General features: G+C 35.3%; 1 protein-coding gene and 1 pseudogene across 2 annotated transcripts; both read right to left on the reverse strand.

Annotated features, from left to right (window-relative positions):
* Positions 1–338: 338 nt before the first annotated feature.
* LOC146950699 (uncharacterized) lies at positions 339–3,881 on the reverse strand (annotated as a pseudogene). Its single transcript, XR_015028085.1, has 4 exons — positions 3,839–3,881; positions 2,109–3,775; positions 1,117–1,599; positions 339–721 (listed from the first exon to the last, which is right to left on the reverse strand). The product of XR_015028085.1 is annotated as an uncharacterized LOC146950699 (transcript).
* Positions 3,882–10,606: 6,725 nt separating this feature from the next.
* Positions 10,607–15,561, reverse strand: LOC146950700 (uncharacterized). Its single transcript, XM_085746668.1, has 5 exons — positions 15,416–15,561; positions 13,604–15,090; positions 11,957–12,406; positions 11,048–11,180; positions 10,607–10,949 (listed from the first exon to the last, which is right to left on the reverse strand). The coding sequence occupies exons 2-4, from the start codon at positions 15,081–15,083 to the stop codon at positions 11,056–11,058; spliced, it is 2,055 nt and encodes a 684-aa protein (XP_085602794.1). The 5' UTR covers positions 15,084–15,090; positions 15,416–15,561; the 3' UTR covers positions 10,607–10,949; positions 11,048–11,055.
* Positions 15,562–23,459: the final 7,898 nt, after the last annotated feature.

Below are 23,459 nucleotides of genomic sequence, written 5' to 3' on the forward strand. Positions count from 1 at the left end.
GCTTCTATCTTTTGCTTTTGATTCTCCCTCTCTCTCTCTCTCTCTCTCTCTTCTCCCTTCTATCTCTAAACACAAACACAGATCTCTCTCTCCACCACACACACCACCCTCTGCAACGCAACAACCACCATCATACCGGCGACATCACGTTGCCACCACCGTTAGCGCCACTCTCAACAACAATTTCTTTTTATAATAAAAAAAATGACAAAATAAAAAAGAAAAAGAAGAGGAATATGTTTGATCTGATTCGTTCTTTGCAGAGAGGAGTAAATTTCACAGATTTTTTTTTAAACCCATCAAACATATTGCTGTCAAACCAATCTCTTGCATCTCTCTTAGATCTGTGTGTGGAGGTGGCAAAGGGTGGCCGACGGTGGTGAAAGAAGAGGGAGAAGAGATGGTGAAGGAAAGAGACGGAAGAGAGAGTGGAGAGACAAATGAGTTGGGCTGAGTTTTTTTGTGTGTGGGACCAAGTTGACACATGTCAATATTCTGTGTGGAGGTTGAAAGGTGTATGCCACGTTAGGGTGTATGTCTATCAGGACTCTAATTTCAATGGAGTTAGTTTCCTTGCTAATACTCTCGGAAATTAGTTTTAGATTCTGCACATGTTCTTCAAAGAGACCAAATAGTTTATTATTGTCGCTGAAGTTATATACACGACTGATTCTGACAGCTTCATCATATTGCCGTTGCTTGATAAGATTCTTGACAAAACCTGCAAGATGTAAGAAAATTCCACTTCATTAAACTGACCAAAACATCTATACAATAAGCTCCATGAAACAAAAGATGAAGTATATTTGACTAAATAGTTCAAAATTTGTGTATTTCATTTTCAAGAATTAACCAACATGTCAATTTTCTCTTAACAGATGAGAGAGAACTGTTGGGAAAACAAAATGAAACTTTTGCATCAAGTGTATGAAGCCAACAGCATATCAGTTCAATTTCCTACCTACAACTAATATCTTAATATATTTGTATTTTATATATCATGCATAGTTCTTCCTCATAATGTAAACGTATTTGACTAATTATTTTCATGTGTATAAATGTGGTGATCCATAACACCAATTGAAAGAAAAACAAGGCAAATTATAGATATCTTGCCAGATATTTTATCTGCAAAACCCATGGCCCCAAACAGCTCCACAGCGATGTTGTGCTGAGAAACAAGTCCAAATAGCTTTAAAACCTCATCCTCATTGAAAGATGGAACCAGTCCATAAATTGACAGAAGGAGTAGAAAACCAAGAACCGCCGCCGGATTTTCAGTGTTTTGACTTATGTTTGCTTTCAAATCAAGTGCTAGCTTCATTGCTTCTTCTTTTACATGAGGTCTAATATCTGGTGAGATTTTCCTCAGTTCTTCGAACAGAAGAATGTGGCTATCATCAATAATTACAGCATCATCTCCTATGTTACACTTTTTAATAATGGGGTTCTGTATTATATCCAAAACAACTTTTGATGGATCAGATGATCCTTTCAGATTACCAAGAATGTCATCATCAAACAACTCAAGCTCATCAGTTTGCTCACATGAGAGCAACATCAAACTTCTTTCATCAATGACGGGACTTAATTGATTACCTGTGTATGATGTAACTGCAAAATTAGTTGCACAAATTTTAGCTTCCTCAATATTTTATTGAATAATCGGTAAATCAAGTTGGCAATATAAACTTCATAAAATATTATATAAAATGAAAGAGTGAAAAACCTCTTCCTCATAGTCTGTAAGGATATTAAAATTTGAACCAGTACTATAACTCATAAGCTTAACAATATTTGCAATGTACTTAAAATTAAAATTGCATCAGTGCAATAATCGTCACTTTACATTGACATAATATTATAAATAAACCACTAAAGCGAGGAAAATATCGTGTTTAAAAGCTTCCAATTATGTTCAAGAAAGCAAAAAATGTAATCCAAATTAGTAACAACAATGTGAGATGAAAACTAGTGAAGATTTTCAACTTGACTACGGCATTCAGCATTAAAATGATTAAAGATGTCTTTAAAAAGTTAGAGAGATCAGGTAATTAAAAATATCAATAACAATGAAAGAAACGGTTGCAATGAAAAAGAACATTTACCCAATTCTGGTTCTATTAAAGCATCATATTGTTTCTCTCTTAACTCAGGCTGCTTCAGTTTTCCATCAAATTTACTCGGCATTGCCTCAAAACCCTTCATGCGTCCGTCAAACTGCTTCTCTTTTGGCATGAGCTCATTCACGTGTACTTTGAACTCCTTGTCTTTTGACTCTGCCTCTTTCCCTCGTCGTTCAAATTGTTTCCCTTCCGATTTGAAATCCTCCATTTGGCTTACGAAACCCTTGAGATTCTGCATTTGAGCTTTGAATTCCTCCTCTTTGGATTCAAATTCCTTTACTCGGTCTTCAAATTCATTTTTTATTGATTGAATCTCCTTCACCTGGTCTTCAAGCAGCTTTTCTTTTGTCTGGAACTCATTCAATTGTCCTTCGAATTGCTTCTTTTCTGATTCCAGCTCCTTCACCTGGACATCAAGTTGGTTTTGTTTTGACTTAAGGTCTTTCACTTGGTCTTTGAATTGCTCCTCTTTTGAATCAAACTCTTTCACTAGACCTTTGAGTTGCTCCTCTTTCAACACTAGCTGTCTCGCTCGTCCTTCAAGTTGCCTTTCTTTTGATTCCAATTCCTTCACCCGGCTATGAAAATGCTTCTTTTCATATTCAAGCTCTTTCATTTGGCCATGAAATTTCTCCAATTTTGGTTCGAACTCCTTCACTTGATTTTTTAGTTGCTTCTTTTTTGACTTGAGCTTCTTTACACGACCTTCAAAGAGCTTCTCCTTTGATTCAAGCTCAACCGCTCGTTCTCTGTAACTTTTCCCTTTTAACTCATGCTCCTTAACCTGGGCTTCAAATTGCTTCTTCATTGACTCAAAGTCCTTCACTTGAGCACGTGGATCATTCATACTTAATTGCATTATCCTAAGTAACTTTTTCCTTTCCGACTCTAATCTTTCAGCTTGTTCGTCAATTAGTTTTTTCATGCATCACGCTCTTTCTCTTTGGCCTTAAGTTCCACAGTACATTGAGCAATTTTTTGGGAAAGAGCCTTGAGTTCCTGTTCCTTCCCTTCACAGACCTTATCATTGTTATCCATGACCGGACGAAGTTCTGTTTCTTTTGTCTTGAGTTCTTGCTTGTGCTCTCCAATCAAGTCATCCATCAAACGGAGCTGTGCTTGCTTTGCTGCAAAATCCTTGACGCATTCTTCAATTTTTTCCTGCATTTTCTTGTGGGATTCGTTGGTTCTTTCAACACAACTAATTTCCTTTTTCATATTTCCAAGCTCTTCGGAGCACTCTTCGATATCTCTCTTTATGGACTGCAATCTCTCCTCTTCTTCTTGTCTTCTCTTTTTGCATTCATGAAATGATTTTTCTACCAATGCGAGTTCTTTCTTCAGTGAATAAAGTGATTTATCAGCAGATTTACCAACCGGCATTGCAAGTCTCCTCGACAAAGGAGTATCGTCTTTATCTTTATGTTGATTAACATATGGTGACACCTTTGATTTCTTAACAGAAGTGTTGAAGGAACTTCTGTTGTCGAATAATGGCCTCTTAACCGGCAATGACATTAGAGCAGTATTATGCCTCTTCTGAAGAGTAACATCACGGTCGGTACTCCATGTTCCAGAATTCAACATCCGGGATAGCCTTTGTGACAAAGGGACATCATCGTCATCGTAAGAAACTGGATTCCACACTTCTGAAGGCCAAGTACTTTACTCTGACGATGATGTGTGGCGTTTAAAAGTGAAGCGGCCATCACCAACACCACAGAACTTTGACTTATCAGAACCCTTAAAAGCCATTTTTCAACAGTAGCCTCACCACAGAAAAACCTTGAAATAAAACAAGCAAAAAACAATAACTAAGCTTCCTTTAAGAAATTTCTACAAATCTAATTACAAAAGACAAAGATAAGTGAAAACAGCATCCACCACTCTAACAATATATATACATTGGCAACAGATAAAAGAAAACAACAGTAAACATAAACACCTAGTAGTAACAATGTTGATAATGTTGTGTTGACAGAAAGCATAAAATGTATGAGTGATATTAGTAATAAGGCTGTTTGGTGATTTCAAACCTTTCCACTCACAAAATAAAACAAACATAAACACCTAGTACGTAGTAACAATGTTGCTTCTTACAGAACCAATTAAAAAATGTTGATAAGCTGGTTTCAAAAATAACAACTAATAACAAACAAGTACCATTAACAATATATATATATATATATATATATATATATATATATATATATATATATATATATATATATATATATATAAAGAAAAATAAAAATAAAGTTTAAAAAAGAAATGTGGATTCTTACGGTTCACCTATAATATATGATGATGGTGGATGAGTGGGACAGTGTGGGACTTGAGAGGAAGGGAGGAGGGAGAGGGAGTGTCTGTGTGGGTCCCACAAACAGTACTCTTCATACGGCAAAACTTCCTTCCAAGTTCAAGTTGAATGGAGCCTTGCCTTGCTGTCCTTCTAAAAAAATAATAAAGAATAATAGTCTAAGATAATCATTTTGATTATTGAATGCGTAATGAGTATCTACAATAATCTTTTAAGGTATCGAAATTCTAAAATGGTCCACAATTCGTTAGTCAAAATAGTTTATGATGTTAAAATAGTCATTCAATGGTAATTTTAACTATTTTAGTAACTGATATGATAACAAGTATTTATAGGGACTCATATGACAATAATAATGAAACATTTTAACGTAATAGACTATTTTGATTAACATTGTGCATAATCAAAGACTATTTTAAAAATTTGATACATTGATGGACTACTATGGTTACTTGTCATACATTCGGAGACCAAAATGACTATTAACCCAAAACAAATATACTCCATCTTATTCTCTTTTATTGTATTATTTTTTTAACAATTTTTTTAAAGTAATTTATTTGTTAAAAATTCATCTCTTGAGATCAATGAGTGAGTGTTTGAGGTTCAAATCCAATCTTTGCAAATATTATACAATATCCCTAATTACTCTGATGTGGACGTCATTTTTGAAATTTTAAGGTTACATTAGTTGTTATTTTAAGAAATATATTACATTATTTTATTTTGGTTTTTTTCTTTCTTTCAAGAACAAGTTTAGTACATTTCATTCATAATGATAGTTTGAATACATATTTAGATATTAGTAAAAATATGGAAATTGGTTGTAGATGGAGTCACCCTAACTAAACTATGAACAAATTTATTTATTTGTCTACTAATGAACTTAACTTTGGTGTTTGTAAAATATGTACCAAGCCGTCTACAATTGTTGATAATTCACCCATTCCAAACGCTTAAGAGGCTGAGTGCCTCACCGGCCAATGTCTACACTACATCAAGCATAGGAGAAAGCCACCTAGTTCGATCCAACACAAACGCTCCTTGATCATTCTAATGCAAACACCGACACCTACTCTATCAAGGGAATTAGAGAAGGAAGCATGGCGTTACACTTGAATCTTCTTGGGGACAATCTACATCACTATGCAACAACACTATCAACCTGGATGGCATGAATTGTCCTCTTAACTTGGGCGTTAATCCACCTAGTTGACAAGGATGAGGCTCTATTGCAGACAATTTTACAGACTATGTGTTGATGTGCACTCGTATCCCACTCCATTATATTTCTGTATGCAATGCGAACTGAATACACTCCATTTTTCTCAAGTTTTCAAGCGACACTGTCATACTGAATCGAGGCAAAGAGCGGGGTCTTAAAAACAGTGTTGTTTAATATGCGTATGTCATTTTTCATCGACTATTCTTGCTTACTACTTTTACTCATAGACCATATATTTCTACATTGATGATAATAAAAAAATTGTGTTAATCCTTCGGTTTCAAGGGACGGAAATCTTGATAATCTACAGTTCGACCGTAGATAAATAGAGTATAGATAAATAAAGAGTACGTGACTAAGAATTATTCGACTCACAAAACGAAAGTAAACCTTCTTCAAATTTTCATATTGAAATCCTAAATATTACCTTTCCCGCACAAATAATTTCATTTTTACTAATTTCTTTAGTTTTCTATTTTTGAAGTAGAAGTTAAATCAGTCGCAACTATTATTTTTTTTTAATTGTTGGAGTATTTCGCAATGATATTGCCTATATTTTGTATCATTTGATTGGTTTGATGACGAATGGTTACTAATTATGTGTTACACCTAAATTTTGTCCACTTTATTTTTCTGTTCCTCTATAAATTTAAGTTGACTGACAAAATAATAAATAAGAATTCATCTCATAATTTACCTTCTTAATTTTGAGTAAATAAAAACAATAGTACGACATGGTTGATAGCAACACTAACATAGTACGAAATTTACAAATACTACCTCCGTCCCAATTTAATTGACACAATTTTGTTTTTCACACATATTAAGAAAAATGTATAAATAAAGGGGAAAGTGGAATATATTGTATTGGAAATGATAAAAATAGTATTATTTACTCCCTCCATTCCTTTTTATTTGATGTTTAGCTGATTACACACATATTAAGGAATCATTAAAGAATGAAAATAGTTGTAGATTTGGACTACAATACCCTTATTTTATTTTTTGGCTGCCATGATTACTCCTTGCTTTTTTCTTCTCAAAATTCCAAATCTTCTTAAATGAACGGTGGGAGTATACAATTCTAATTTCAATACATTTATTACTTACACTTCCAAAAAATGAACGTGGGAGTATACAATTTTTTCATCCAAAAAATAATGGTGGGAGTATACAATTGAAAAAGTATAAGGTGACACTTTTAAAAAGTGAACGGTTTGTGACAAGGGTAAAATTGGACAAACAATACCAACAATTCTAAAACATCAAATATTTTGAAATAAAACTTAAGAGCTAAAACATCAAATAAAAAGGAATGGAGGGAGTAGTGTTATATTGTATTGGGAATGATGAAAGTTGTATTGAAAATTGAAATGAGTCAGTTATTTTGGGACACTTTTTTTAGAAAATGGGTCAGTTATTCCGGGACGGAGGGAGTAATAAAAATGAGTGAAAAAATATATGTAACAGAAAAAAGTACATTAACTTTTTTTTGAAAGAAGAAAAAAGGACATTAACTTGTCAGCCACTGCTGCTAGGCCTAACAAACAAATTAAGTACTCCCTCCGTCCCGGTTTAATTGACCTACTCTGGTTTTTCACACAGATTAAGAAAAGTGTATAAATAAAGGGGAAAGTGGAATATATTGTATTGGGAATGATAAAAGTAGTATTATTTAGTGTTATATTGTATTGGAAATGATGAAAGTTGTATTGAAAATTGAAATGAGTCAGTTATTTTGGGACACTTTTTTTTAGAAAATGAGTCAGTTATTCCGGGACGGAGGGAGTAAGAAATTAGGTTTTATTTCACAAGTTTGGATTGGGTTGTCAATGCTACCGTACACATGCACACTCATCAGAAGAGGTTACTCAGGCTATGCTTGATATATGATGTGGACCAAAGCTTGAAATGGAAAAACTAGCTTTGTTTGTAGCAAACCTGCTCTGATTATTATCAAACAATACATTAGGATAATAAATATACATAGTCAAACAATGAAACAAAAGCCAATTAACCAAAATATGGTCAGAGAAATTTATACACAAAAGAGTGAAATTATTTGGGAACCTGCTCTCATTAATCTTTTTATCTTAACCCACTTTTATCTTTTTAATTAATTATTTATAATTCCATATGTGGACTGAAGGGGTAATGTGTGTACCCTGGACCACTATTTTTCTATTGATTGATCTTAGGTTATTTGACTTCTTGATTCATTTTGAAAATAGCACCGATTACTTCGTTTGATATAATGCTTACTCGCTGATTCTATAATAAAAGATGCAATCCGTGTTGTTAAAATGTTTTGTTTTGTTTTTTCTTTTTCAGGTAGCCATTTCTCAAGGTGAATAAGTGGGGTGTCTGGGGTTCGAACCCCAGCCCATGCATATAATAATGCATGTCCCTGCCAACTGAGCTAAGTTTACGGGGACAAATGTTTTGGTTTATGTAAATGAGAAATATTAATCATGTTAATAGTTTGATTAAGGTTTTTGTTTTATCAAATAGCAGAGTGACTAGATTCACACACCCTAAGTGTGGAGAAATTGTGAAATCCGAAATTCGGCATACCATAATTAGTGGAGGATCGACTCTTTGTCTACTGAGTCAATCACATGTAGGGGTGTAACGATTCGGTTTGGGTCGATTTTCAATAAAAAATCCGAACCGATGAAATCTTCATTTGTTCAGTTTGGTTTTCAAACATTTTCAAAAAATAAACCAAACCAAACTAATCGGTTTGGTTCGGTATGGATCGTTTAGGGTGAATGGTTTATTTGAAAATACAATTAAAAAAATATATATTCTCACAATTTGTATTTCATGTATAAAACATGTCATACTAAAATATTTCATGGAACTTTGTATATTATATTTTGTTTTTTCATGTTCTCTATATTTCAAAAAACTTTTTATAACTAACATTACTCAATATTTTAAAGGCATAGACAACCAAAATCAAAACGGTAGAAAACATAAAGGAGGAATAATAATATTAGTAAAATGTAGAGTGAGGTTAGTATCGGTTCAGTTCATCGGTTTCATGGATCTCAAAACGAAAAACCAAAAATCAAACCAAACAAAGTCGGTTTAGATTTGGTTTGGTTCAGATTATAATAAAAAAACCTAAATCTAAATTAAACAATATATATGTTAGTAGTTATTACTTCAAATCCACTTTGGTTTGGTTACTACACTTATCTTTTTTAGTTCAGTAAACAAAATATTTTAGTATAAAAGATAATCTAAAAGTAGCATTGCTTGAAATCATTGTACACAAATTTACATAAATTTTATTGTATTCCTTTAAAAAACATATATTTTATAAGTATTAATTAGTGAGGAAAAACATTTCTCTCCAATGTCATTATTAATTAATTTCTGTCATTGGTCATGTTAGAAAGCATCCAGCTATGAAAGAGTATTATTGGCAAGCTCCTACCTCCAACCGGTTGAAATGCAACGCAAACGGTGATGCCCTAGCCTGTCCTAACAGAGCTCCCCATGCAATTTTTCGAGACAATGGCTTGCCTTTTTTTGCAGCCTTAGCTGTTAATTTAGGATCCTCGACAATTTTTTGAAAACAAGAAATGAGGTCATTAATTCCGGCGGTCCGTTGAAATGAGCGAAGAGCCAGTGTGGTCGAAGTTATGGAAAATCAAAACAATACCTCGTTATATTCAGTTGATGTGGAGAATTCTTCATGTGAAACTTCTAGTCAAGATAGCTATATTTAAACGAGGTGTTAATTGTCAACCTATTTGCAATTTATGTGACCAATATTATGAATCAATAGATCATCTCTTCATTCAATGTGAGTGGTCAAAAGTATTATGGTTTGCTTCCCCCACTTAATTAATAACAACTGAGTTTATGCCTGCACCTATTTCCTTTGTAGAATGGATTAAAAATATTATTATATATGCAGGGTGATAATGAAACAAATAAGTTGATTATGGCAATTTGCAATGAGATTTGGTTTGTTAGAAATAAAAGATATTTCCAAGGAGTTAATGTGCAATATCCAGTTGTGAGCTTGACACATGCAATGCAAGCGGTCCAACAGTACAATAAATAATTCTAATGAGATACAGATGCAACTGTAGAATTAAGGTTGTCCCATACCTACTTCAAATGTGTGATGAGTTAAGGTTGTCCTTTGCTATAAGACACAAATCTCGGATGGTATAAACCCAACACCGATGCAGCTGGACAAAATGAGGATGGAACATGGTGGATACCATTGTTGATGATTTGTAGACTTTTAACTTGTCATTTTCAAAATTTACAATTTGCGCACATTAGGCGTGAAGTCAATCAAGCTGCGCATTATTTAGCAAAATACGCATCATCTCATCATGAGTATGTGTGGATTGAAGATGCTCCCAATTGTATTGATGTTGTCTTGACATTTGATTTATTGTCGGACATCTTATAATGAAATTTTTTCCATGTAAAAAAAGAAAAAGCTCATTCTCTAAACTTGTGGTCCTAACACATACCTCTCCCGCTTCTATTCACTAGAAACTTTAAATTGTTCGTTCAATTGCTTGAAAATATCAAATTCTAGACTGTTTAAAATTTCTCACATATATCGCAAAGGAAACACTTGAAATGGTTTTCTCTTTGCACGCTTGAAATATGAAAGAGTACTAACAAGATTTAGCTTTGAAAATTTGATTTTTCTCATCACAAAAAGATTATATTTCTTATTGCTAAAGGAGGTAGAGTGGCCATGTAGTTTAAAAGTATATATACTCCCATGTTGGAGAAAGTTTTGACACCAAATCCAACATAGAAAAAGGGAGGGAGAACAAATTGAGTTCCACAGCATATTGTTACCAAACTTCAGAGGGTTTTGTCAGTTTTACTATTCATTCTGGAACACATAATTTAACACGATTTAATTTAAAATGGTTTAACACGATTTAATTTCTGAAACACATAATTTATTCATTCTGGAATAAAATTTCAAAATCCTTCTACTTATATGTTCTAAAAATTAGTCTATATATGAAGAGTCAAATGAAGGGAGTTGTAACCTCAAACCTTAACAGACATTTCAAATCTCCCCGGAACAGTTGAAAAATGACTACATGTAAAACATTTCTACATATCATACTCAAGCCTTTGATAAATTTATAGACAAGAAAAAAAGGCAAAATACAAGAATGAAAGAACAGGCACCAACAAAATTGAGATAACACTGTTTGATAATCTTCTCTTGAGAGAACCCTGTTACTTCATTTGCACGTTGAACATCTGGAGGATGATCCTGATTTCACATTCAACATATTATTTTATAACCAACATGCAGGTGCATGAACATAGAATAATTTATAAAATAGAATTAGCATAAGATGAAAAAAGAACCTTTGATTTCAATGGAGTCCGTTTTCTTCAATGCAAGAGATTGGTGGTTTGATTTTTGTTGGCATTAAATAAGCTCGAATGAATCTAGCAGCTTCAGTCTTTTGTTCCTTCATGATAAGTTTCTGAACAAAATCTGCAAGGTACACCAAAATTTAACTTCATCAAACCTAATGAGTTATTAAGCCATCAAGTCGGTTCAAATTAACTAAATTTAAGATTGGACTGAATAATAATATCTCAAAATTAATAAGAAAAGAGAACATCTCAAACCATTTAAAAATCGAACATATAACATATAAAGACTAAAGATTTGTGATGCAGAGAACACCTCAAACCATTTAACACCCTCTTAAATCATCATCGATGATGAATGGTAGAATGTTTGTACGTGATAAGACATGCATATGCAAAAAAAATAAATCAAATGCCTAATTAAGATACTATTATATTACTGTTAAAAGCCATGAACAAAGTTATAACGGGTCCAATATTATAGTAGATGACTATATTGTGTTTGAATAGTGTCCAAGGTGTGTCGAAGCAAAGAAATTTCTTTTGGTACTCGTTTGAGTTGCCTGACACGGGAACACGCCAAATCCCAAGAGTGTCGATGCTTCATAGGTAAAAAATGATATCTTAATTTAAAGTTTATTTCATTTTCCAAGCATTAGCCAAGATACCAAATTTCTCTTAACAAATGAGACAGAACAGTTGGCAGAAATAAAATGAAACCTTTGCATCTAGTGCATCAAGCCAATTATATATCAGATCAATTTCCTACCAATAGAAAATATCTTAATCTTAGTATATATCAACACATTTGATGTAACATACGCTTCAAATTTTAAGTGAGAAAAAAAAAGTAATATGTGGAGTGTTTGAAACAAAACATTTCTCAAACCAACATACCCGAAGCTTTATCCGCAAAACCAAGAGTTCCAAACAGCTCTACAGCTATCTCGTGCTGAGCAGCAAAACCAAAAAGCTTAAAAACTTCATCTTCATCGAAAGAAGTAGCCAATCCATAAATTGACAGGAGGAGTAGAAAACCCAGAATCGCCGCTGAGTTTTCGGTGTTTTGACTTATGTTAGCTTTCAAATTAAAAGCTAGCTTCATTGCTTCTTCTCTTACACCAGGTCTAATATCTGGTGAGAGTTTCCTCAGTTCTTTGAGCAGAAGAATGTCGCTATCATCAATAATTACAGCATTGTTTTCCATTTTATGTTTTTGAATTGATCTCTCTATTATATTCAAAACAGATTTCCATGGATCTGAAATCGCTTGAAGATCACCAAGAATGTTATTGTCAACCGACTCAAGTTCATCATTTTTCTCACTGGAGGGACTTGATTGATTACCTGTGTAAGATGTAACTGCATAATTAGATAACATACATTTAAGCTCCCATATTTATATAAACATCAGTAAATCAAGGTGACTATAGAAATATATATAGATGTATAAGTTAGGATCTATTGACACATAATCTCAACCATTAAATTTAATTAATCCACTGGTTTACAATATTCCATCCGTAAAATTAGAAAAATTCTGAACTAAGGTATGTGACTTCTCTTAGTTTTTCTTTCTATTTGTTTTTTCCAAACTGCAAAGTCAAGTGCCGTTTGTGCAACAACGACGACGAAAAGTGTTGCAACCTGGTTGAGATCATGACACTTCTAATAACATACAAAACACCAATGGTCAATTGCAAGGTGACAACCGAAAATAAAAAACGAGGGATCCAAGTCTTTGTGCAAGTTTCGTGACAACGCCAAACAACATGTGTTGTGCAATGTTCTACTCAGTTTTTTTCCCCTTCTTCCATTCTATCCCTTTCCTCTCCGATAAGCAGCAACCATCTACTACCCATTAAACAGAACTCACCGTTCAGATTCTCCGAGCTTAAAAAATACTTGATTCATATTAGTTTGTATACCATACATTTTTTAGAATAAATACTATCAACCAAAATTAAGAAGAAATTTGACTCTAATTGCCGTCGTTTAAATTTAGAGATTTATTGCCGTCGTTTAAATTTAGAGATTTCACAAGTGTACAGGGGGCTTGCTTGCACTAATGTGATTTCTTCAAAAGTGGCAGCAATAAACTCTCAGACGGCAGCGTGCGCCTCTCAATGGAATTTGTAGTGCAGGTATAGAGAAATAGTGTGTGAAAGTTAACAGGGCCTGTCACACGGGTCTAAATGTCTAATAATAACGATATTATTGTCTGTATCATTAATTAGATCCAACGGCACTTATTTGGTATAAGTCTAAAGAATAACGGATCCCAACTAAATTCGACAAGAATAAAACGACAAAGATTTTGCATTTAATAGCTTCGTAAACTGTTTAAGGACGGAAAAGGTATAATCAAAATTAGTTTGATAGAGTGTGATATCAAACTAGTGAAAATTCCCAACTTGTTTACAGGTCTACAGCTTTATCATGATGAAGATATGTTTAATAAATTGGGAAGATCAATTTGAAGATATTAAAAGATAAAGTTGAAATGAAATTGTATTAATAAACCAGATGATGAAGATCATTTACCTGATTTAATTTCCTCTTCAAATGATTTTAGTAATGCTTCATATTGATTCTCTCTTAACTCATTCTCCTTCGGTTCTCCATCAAATTCATCCGAGATTGACTCAAGAAGCTTCACTTCTCCTCCTTCAAATTGATTCTTTTTTGACATTAGCTCATTTAGTTGCACTTCAAACTCCCTCACTTGGTCATTAAATTCCATCTTTTGAGATTCAAGCTCTCTCACTCGGCCTTCAAATTCCGCCTCTTTTGACTGTAGCTCCTTTAGTTGCACTTTCAACCGCTTCACTTCAAACTCCATCACTTTTAATTCAAACTCTCTCACTCGGCCTTTAAACTCCTCCTCCTTTGACTCAAGTTGTCTCACTCGGCCGTTAAATTCCTCCTCCTTTGTATGGAACTCCTTCACCCGTTCTTCATGTTGCTTAAATTTTGATTCAAGCTCCTCCACTCGTCCTTCAAACTCCGTCACTTGGCTTTCATGCTCTTCCTTAACTTTTTCTTCTTCTCCTTCTTCCATTTCTCCTTCTACAACTACTTCTCCTCCTCCTTGTTCTTCTATTTCTTCTACTACTTCCAATTCCCCCTCTCCTACTTCCATTTCTTCTGCCCCTTCTTTCACCTCCACTTCCTCTTCCACTTCAACCTCCTCATTTTCTTCTTCTTCTTCTTCCTCCACTTCAACCTCCTCTTCCGCCTCATCTTCTTCTTCCTCCACTTCTTCTTCCACTTCAACCTCCTCTTCCTCCTCATCTTCTTCTTCTTCCTCCACTTCTTCTTCCACTTCCACTTCAACCTCTTCTTCCTCCTCCTCCTCCTCATCTTCTTTCTCCACTTCTTCTTCCACTTCAACCTTCTCTTCCTCATCTTCTTCCTCCACTTCTTCTTCCACTTCAACCTCCTCTTCCTCCTCCTCCTCCTCCTCCTCCTCCTCCTCCTCATCTTCTTCTTCTTCTTCTTCTTCTTCTTCTTCTTCTTCTTCTTCTTCTTCTTCTTCTTCTTCTTCTTCTTCTTCTTCCACTTCTTCTACTTCCTCTTCCTCCACTTCTTCTTCTACTTTCTTATCTACTTCTTCTTCTTCCACTTCCTCATCCTCCACTTTTTCTTCCACTCCCTCTTCCTCCAATTCTTCTACTCCCTCGTCTACTTCTTCTTCTTCCACTTCCTCTTCCTCTACTTCTTCTTCCACTTCAACTTCTTCCACTTCCACTTCTTCAACTTCCACTTCTTCTTCTTCCTCTTCTTCTGCACCGTCTACTTGTCCTTGTTTGCCTTCTTCTATAGTCACCTTTGATTTCTTACACGAAACGTACAATTCCTTGTCATCATCAACAAAAGCCCTCTTAGCTGACATTGTAGTAGTATCCCTCATCACAATCAAATTCGAAGATGATAACCGTGCAGAAAAAGGGACATTATCATATGATTTGGAGTCTTGAGGACAAAACCCTAACTTGTTATGAGAAACCTTATCAGCAGCCATTATTGAACTACATAGATAAAACCACGAAATAGCAAACATTAGCACATGGTCAGTTCAAATCATAGATCAATCATCATCAAGCAGTAATATAATATATACTTGAAGACCAAGAAATAAAATGAAGGGTTTCGAGTTTGAATTAATCTGAAAGTAAGTGAAAAACGAAAACCTAGATACCATCATGCATAAAGTAAAGGATCCTAGTTAGAATAATCTAGATCAATAATCATCATCAATTAGTGCTGATACATTAAGTTTTTTTTTTCTTCCGCCGTTTTCACATGGCATGAAAAAGACATATGGGAATGTTTTCTTCGATGAGAGAGAGTTACCTGGGAATGTTTTGTTCGATTTGAGAAGCAAGCGGTCGGGTCGAGTGAACTGAGAAATGAGAAACAGTGAGTTGGTCGACAGAAAGAGGAAGAGGCGGAAATAACTTCGCTGAAGGGTGTCTTGAGTTTTATTGCGATAGTGAGGTCCACTCAGCCAAATAATTTAATTTAATTAAGTTTATAAAACATAGGAGACCCTAAAATCCTTAAAAAAAAAAAAAAAAAAAAAAAAAAAAAAAAGAGGCCCAAAAAAACGGCACAAAAAAATTTGAACAACCATTTTTTTATACAAAAATCAATGTAATTGAGAGAGTAAGAACATAATAAAAGTTTGATAATTGTTCCAGAAGTTGTCATAAAATGATTGTATAAATATAATTTTTATTGGATCGGTAATTTAATTTGTATGTATTAATTTTTTGTATATTTAAATGTTTTATTATAAACTAGAAATGAAATTTGATGTCGCATATAGTCAAATTCTCTAAAATATAGTCTTTGTGAGCTTAGCTTAATTAGTAAGCGCATTGCATAATATACATGTATTGGAGTTCGATCCCCAAACACCCCACTTATTCACCTTAAATGGTGAATTTCTAGTCAATAGGCTACTTGATAAAAAAAAAAATCTAAAATATGACTATTTTTTAGTGTGTTAAATATGTTGATTGAAATAGGTTTTGAAATCGGCTTACAAGTCGTACCAAAGTTTCGAAAGGCCTGACTTAGATCGAAAAAATAATCTATGACAAGATACAAATAAAGATATAAATATGGCAAAGTCTAGTTTAGTTTAGTCTATTCTCACCTCTATTCATTGGTAATGTATCTTTTTTAATAAAAAAAAACTATCGTCCATTTATTGTTTACGAAAAATTTCCTCCCATACAAATGTCTAAACGAATATTGTTTTTACGTAAAGCGATTCATTTCATGCACCATAACTTCTTAAAAAAAATGTGCATTCAATCAAATCATGTTAAATTTCTCTTGGAAAAAAAATCTAATGAAATTAAATAGATATTTTAACAACTTATTGAATCAAGTGGCATCCTATCGAGTGATTTGATTAAACACAGCAGCAAACAAAGTTTTTTTTTGTAGTGGTCAGGGTTTGAACTCCGGACCTTGCATATTTTATGCATTGTTCCAATCAGCTGAGCTAAGCTCACGAGGACTTTTTTACGGTTATAAGTAAACAAAGTTTTACACCATCAATATATATATATATATATATATATATATATATATATATATATATATATATATATATATATATATATATATAGAGGACATATACTATGAGAATGTCTTTCTTATATGAGAATGGTGAGAATAATCATCAACCATTAGATTAAAAATAGATGGCTGAGATTAGAAACACACATATGCACCTCACTTTATTATATTAATTCTCATAAACTCATTTCCCTTTTCATCTTCTTCTCCCCACAATCAGGTTTTCAGGCTTCTTCTTCTTCTTCTGGTTCCTTTGCATCTCTCGCGCCATTGACTCTCTTCTTCTTTGTTCTTATCCCTTTCTTCTTCTTCTTCTTCTTCTTCTTCTTCCTCGTTTCTGGTTCTTACCATCTCTTTTTTTTTTTTGTATTTTTGCGGCTTTCTTCTTCAGCGTTCTCTACCCATTAGATTTAGGGATTTTGTTTTGATTTTTTCCGATTTCAATCTAATTTCTTCTAATTTCAATCCAATTTGTTCTGTAAATTGTCTTCTAATTTCAATCTTCAATTTTTGTGTTTAAGATCGACATCAGGGAGGTGTAAAAGAAAGTCTGCTATTGTTAATGACTATCAAATGCAATTTATGGTTGTTTTGATGAATATAATTATGCAAGATCTCATCCTATGCACAAAAAGGAAAGGTTCATGTGTTTGTCAAATCACTATGCAATTTATGTGCGATTGTTAATGCTATTGTTATTGACTATCCTATGGAATTTAAGTGCGATTTCAATCAAGAGCTGTTATGTGAGGAAGGATTGGTAATTCAATAAGGAGAGGTTCATGTGTTTTAAAATGTAATTTTTTAATCACAGCCATCTATTTTTAATCTAATGGTTGATGATTATTCTCACCATTCTCATATAAGAAAGGCATTCTCATAATATATGTCCTCTATATATATATATATATATATATATATATGTATGTATATGTATGTATGTATGTATGAAATTTTGATGTAAAAATCAATGAGATTTATTTCCATTTACGGGCATTTTACTTTTTTATAGACGCGTTGATTTTTTTTGTTACACTAGAGAGAAAAGGAAGAAAAAAAAAAACTATGTCATAATAAACAACACCGCTATAAGAGGTCCTTGATGATTAATTCTTAACTTGAAAAGAATACCCGCACAATAGTTTCCATCTTTGAGAATAGAGATATCACAGATATGAACATGTAGCTAGTACTCTGGATTTTTTTTCTCTCCTAAGGTGTCGCTATCTTCTTCTAAGGCTACCTCTTTGTGAGAGTTTTGATTGTCGATGTGGTTAGTCTTTTGATTAATCTGATCGTTTTGGCCTTATTTGTGTCTTTTGCCCTGTTGTGGTCTTGTGTTTATTATGATATCTATATGAGCTTTTATTTCCCTTTCATTGTGAATGAGATCTGTTAATGTTGAGATTCGTTGACTAGTGGCAGATTGTTGTTATTATAGGATTTCATGGCTTAATATTCTTGTTGATTATCAAATACCCCTTTATTGTTCTCTATCCTAGGCGCGTATCTTAGCCTTTATATGGCAGTGACCACTGTGTGTGAGTGTTTGTATTCCAAAAAGTGTAAACTAAAGTCCCTCTCTCTAAATTTCATGCTTCATAAAACTTCCCTTCTTATTACAATAACACAAATCTTTGTTCTAAACCTGTGCATTTCCGCTATGGCTTCCAATCTCAATATCGAAGGACTCACAATTGGAGATGAAGGCATGACACTCAAAATGGATGCAGGTGCATCAAATGTCCAGATACTAGAACATTGTCTGATTGGCCGGTTCATGACGGACAAACAGATCAAGGCAAAATATCTGCAGTCACGCCTAGGAGCTATGTGGACACCCGGGAAAGGTTTGGCTGTCATTCCGGTGGAAGACAACAAATTTCTGTTTCAGTTTGCTCATCCACTTGATGTGGAGAATGTGCTAAAAAAAGGTCCCTGGCTATATGACAACGCAAACATTGTTGACCAAAAGATATCACCTGGTGAGGTACCAAAGCAGGCCATAGTTAACAAGCTGGATATGTGTGTTCAGATCCATGGCTTACCTGTTGTCTTTATGCAGGAAAAGGTAGGAATGGGATTTGGTGCTTACTTAGGCGAGTTTAAGGAATATGATGCTAAAAATACGGTTCATAGCAGGTTTATGAAGCTGAAAGTGTGCATTGATGTTGATCAGCCATTGAAAAAAGAATTACAGGTGAGACTTGAGGATGGTGCGTGGGTTACTGCCAAGTTTAAGTATGAGAAGCTGGGCATTTTCTGTTTCTTGTGTGGGATAATAGGGCATACAGACCGAACCTGCATAAAGAGATATGAATCTGAAACTGATGATGGCATCAGAGGTTGGAGCAATGAAATCAAAGCAGAACAACGACAAGGTAGATCAGTGACTAATAACAAATGGATGCTGAAACCGATAGTGGTGGTGCAGGATTCCGGCACGGCTGCAGACGGTGGTCAAAGCTCTTCCACCAGTCAAAGCACTAGTTTTGCGGCAGGAGTGAATACAGAAACGGCTTCTTCAGGCATTAATGAGAAAGTTAATGCTGACCCTATTGCTGAGCAGTTTTCAAATAATGGTGCAATGATGGCAATTCATAACTTAAATGTTGTTAACTCTAGCATTATGGGAAATAATTTAGTTTCTGGTGTGGTCCCCAATCTGAAAGATAATGAGAAGATGATGCTGACTGGACCCAGTGTGGATAACCAAGTTCAAAAAGAAGATGTAGCTGATGAGGGGGGTGACCTAAAGAAAAGAAAAAGAACTGCTGAAGGTCATATAACTCAAGCTGCGGACACTTTCTATTGGGATAGAGCTGGAGAATTTTGTTTCGGAGATCCTAAATCTAGTATAGGATCTACTACTGTCTTTGTTAATAATAATCCTGTGTATGAGGATGATAATGAATCGGCAGAACCTGCTCAGCAGGTCTGCCGGGAGCCATGAGTTTTGTATCATGGAACTGCCGAGGCCTTGGAAACCTGAGCGCAGTTCCAAAATTAAAATTCCTAGTCCGGTATTATAATCCAGATGCTATTTTCCTTAGTGAGACTCTAGTCCACATAAATAAAATAGAAGAATTTCGTTATATGTTGGGTTATGATTATTGTTTTGCTCCAGATAGAGTAGGAAGAGGTGGTGGAATTGCGTTATTTTGGCGTAAAACCATTAACTGCACTATTGTGAATTATTCCTCTAACCATATTAATGCTAAAATTGAAGAAAACAACAACAATTCTTGGCTGTTGACAGGTTTTTATGGTTACCCGGAAGGTGGTAGAAGACGAGATTCTTGGAATTTTATTCGTCAACTTGCAGGCAGCACCAATCTCCCTTGGTGTATTTTTGGTGATTTTAATGACATCTTACATGCACAAGAAAAGAAGGGCAGAACCGAGAGGTCCAATTGGCTTATTCGTGGGTTCAGGCAAGCGGTTACAGATGCAGGCTTGATAGACATGCACATGGAAGGTTACCCTTTCACATGGTTCAAGAGCTTAGGCACTCCGCGTGCTGTTGAAGAAAAGCTCGATAGAGCTATGGCAAATGAAGCTTGGATGCAACTTTTTCCACATGCCCGATTGGAGAACCTGGTAGCCCCATCCTCGGATCATTTTGCAATTTTATTGGAGAGAGCACCAGTGCAGCGCCCCTATAGAGGAAGGAAAACATTTAAATTTGAGAACGCTTGGATGGTTGAAGAGGGACTCAATGAGGTAGTGCAAAATAGTTGGCAGCTTAATGCAGGAAATAATGTGATGTCGAAGTTGTCTGCGTGTGCAGAAGAGTTGACACATTGGAGTAAATCACATTGTAACAAATTGCGTATTGACATTGAAGATTGTCGGAAAGAGTTGAATAGGTGTCGAGGCAATGCAGGGGTAGAGAATGAAATCCATTTTGAAGCACTAAGAAAAAAGATGACACAATTGTTGGTGCAAGATGACATGTATTGGAGGCAACGAGCTAAAACATATTGGTACCGCGAAGGAGACCTCAATACAAAATATTTTCATGCTGCAGCCACTTCTAGAAAAAAGGTAAATGCTATTTCTTTTTTAGAGAATGATGATGGAATCCGTATCTCTGATGATGTAGGAATGAGAAATGTAGCAAAGCAGTATTTTGAGGAGCTGTTCGAGGAGAAAATTAGTACAACATCCCCGGTGATTAATATTCTGAACAGAGTAATTTCAGCTGATGACAACAGGAAGCTAACCGCACCATTCCAAGCTAGTGAGTTTAAGGATGCTATGTTTGCAATGCAACCTGATAAGTGCCCGGGTCCTGATGGTTTTAACCCAGGTTTTTATCAACACTTCTGGAGTACATGTAGTGGAGACATTTATCGTGAATGTTGCCAATGGCTTAATGAAGGTCAGTTTCCACCTTCTCTGAATGCAACCAACATAGCCCTTATTCCAAAAGGAAATGAGCAGAAGTCTATGAAGGATTGGAGGCCTATTGCGTTGTGCAATGTTCTTTATAAGTTGGTGTCAAAGGTGCTTGCGAATAGACTAAAGAGTGTACTTCACAAATGCATATCAGAAACTCAGTCTACATTTGTTCCTGGCAGATCCATCCTTGATAATGCATTAGTTGCAATTGAGTTGGTTCATCATATGAAAACTAAAACAAGGATTAAGGAACGAAGCGTTGCGCTAAAGTTAGATATTAGCAAAGCCTATGATCGCATTGATTGGGCTTACCTTAAGGATGTCATGATCAAAATGGGGTTTTCTAATAGATGGATTGATTAGATTATGATGTGTGTCAAAACGGTGGACTATTCCGTGATTGTCAACAAAGACATGGTGGGACCAATTATTCCGGGTCGTGGATTAAGGCAGGGTGATCCTTTATCGCCGTACCTTTTTATTCTTTGTGCGGAAGGCCTTTCAGCATTAATTCGAGATGCAGAAACTCGAGGAGAACTCCAAGGAATACGTGTATGTAGGACTGCACCAGTGGTGTCCCATTTGCTCTTTGCAGATGACTGTTTTTTATTCTTTCAGGCGGAGGTGAGTCAAGCCAATGTTATGAAGAGGATCTTGAATACCTATGAGGAAGCTTCGGGGCAAGCTATTAGCCTGCCTAAGTCAGAGATATACTATAGTCGAAATGTTCAGAAGCAGGTCCAGCAAGATATAACTGATATACTAGGAGTTCAGGCAGTGTTGGGAACTGGCAAGTACTTGGGACTACCGTCCATGGTAGGTCGTAGCAAGAAGGCAACTTTTAATTTTATCAAAGACAAAGTGTGGAATAAAATTAATAGTTGGAGTAGTAAGTGTTTGTCTAAAGCAGGGCGGGAGGTTATGATTAAATCAGTTCTTCAATCTATCCCATCGTACATGATGAGTATTTTCAGATTACCTAATACTCTTCTTGATGAAATTGAAAAGATGATGAATGCTTTTTGGTGGGGGAATGGTGGTGCTAATAATAAAGGAATGCATTGGTTGTCGTGGGATAAACTTTCGGTTCATAAAAGACATGGTGGAATGGGATTCAAGGACCTTGCGGCGTTTAATGTTGCAATGCTTGGGAAACAAGGATGGAGATTCCAAACTGAACCGGATACTCTCGTGACTAAAGTGTTTAAGGCGAAGTATTTTCCTAATAGTAGCTTTCTTGGCTCAAAGTTGGGTCACAATCCTAGTTTTGTTTGGAGGAGTATTTTCAGTGCAAAATTGATTGTTGGTAAGGGTGCGCGATGGAGAATTGGAGCTGGTTATGATATTCCACTTATAGGTGAACCTTGGTTGGGAGCTGGTTCGAGTATATATCCTGTTGGTGCAGCTTTAGGCCTTCAAGGACTTACTGTGGGTAATTTGATACAACAGAACAGGAAAGCTTGGAATGAAGAGCTAGTGCAGTACATATTTGAAGAAGAAACAGCGAAGAGTATTATAAATATACCTCTGTTTCCGCAAATAAATGAGGATAGATTAGTGTGGAATCCGGAAAAAAATGGCCATTACTCGGTAAAAAGTGCGTATCGTTTGTGTGTGGAGGAAATTGTAGATAATTCGCATTTAAGGAGAAACGGCTATTGGGGTGGAATTTGGAAGCTAAAAGTCCCTCCCAAAGTTAAGAGTATGGTGTGGCGAGTCTGTAGAGAATGTTTGCCTACTCGGATTAGGCTGAATCGGAGAGGGATTAATTGTTCGTCGATGTGTGTCACGTGTAATGATCCTCATGAGGACAGTTACCATGTTTTTTTCCACTGTTGTTCAGCAATAGGTGTGTGGCGTACAGCAGGTCTATGGAACTTCATTGAGCCATTGTTACAAAGATTTGATGATGCACCAGAGATAATATTTCATGTGCTGGAACATGCAGCAATGCCGCAAGCTGAGCTTTTTGCCACGACTTTATGGAGTATTTGGAAGAGTAGAAATCTGAATTTGTGGCAGCAGGTGACAGAAAATAACAGAAGTGTTGTTGAACGAGCTAAACACTTGTTGGAAGAGTGGAGAAACGCAAACAGAAAGCAGGTTCAGCATGCACAACCAGCAGATGCAGTTGCTGTTATATGTAATTCTGCAGAAGCAGGTTCGGCCAGCAGGATCAGCACTCTTAGATGGCAGAAACCGTCGCGTGGAAGGCTCAAATGTAACGTGGATGCGTCATTTTCAACGTCTACTAATAAGCTAGGCATAGGCATGTGCATCCGTAACGAAGAAGGGCGTTTTGTTCGTGCAAAAACGATGTGGTTCTCCCCGGTTTGCTCAGTACATGTGGGTGAAGCATTGGGTTTGTATCATGCTATTCGGTGGGTTCATGAGCTACAAC

The sequence above is a fragment of the Medicago sativa genome, chromosome 2, assembly GCF_051527215.1.
Source record: "Medicago sativa cultivar Bolivia chromosome 2, Bolivia_mono, whole genome shotgun sequence".
NCBI lineage: Eukaryota > Viridiplantae > Streptophyta > Magnoliopsida > Fabales > Fabaceae > Medicago > Medicago sativa.

Coding starts and splice junctions, on each gene's coding strand:
- LOC146950700 (XM_085746668.1), bottom strand. CDS start 15,083: ATGGCTGCTGATAAGGTTTCTCATAACAAGTTAGGGTTTTGTCCTCAA. Junction 12,407..13,603: donor TGAAGAGGAAATTAAATCAG/GTAAATGATCTT, acceptor CATCTTACACAG/GTAATCAATCAAGTCCCTCC. Junction 11,181..11,956: donor TTTTGCGGATAAAGCTTCGG/GTATGTTGGTTT, acceptor TGTACCTTGCAG/ATTTTGTTCAGAAACTTATC.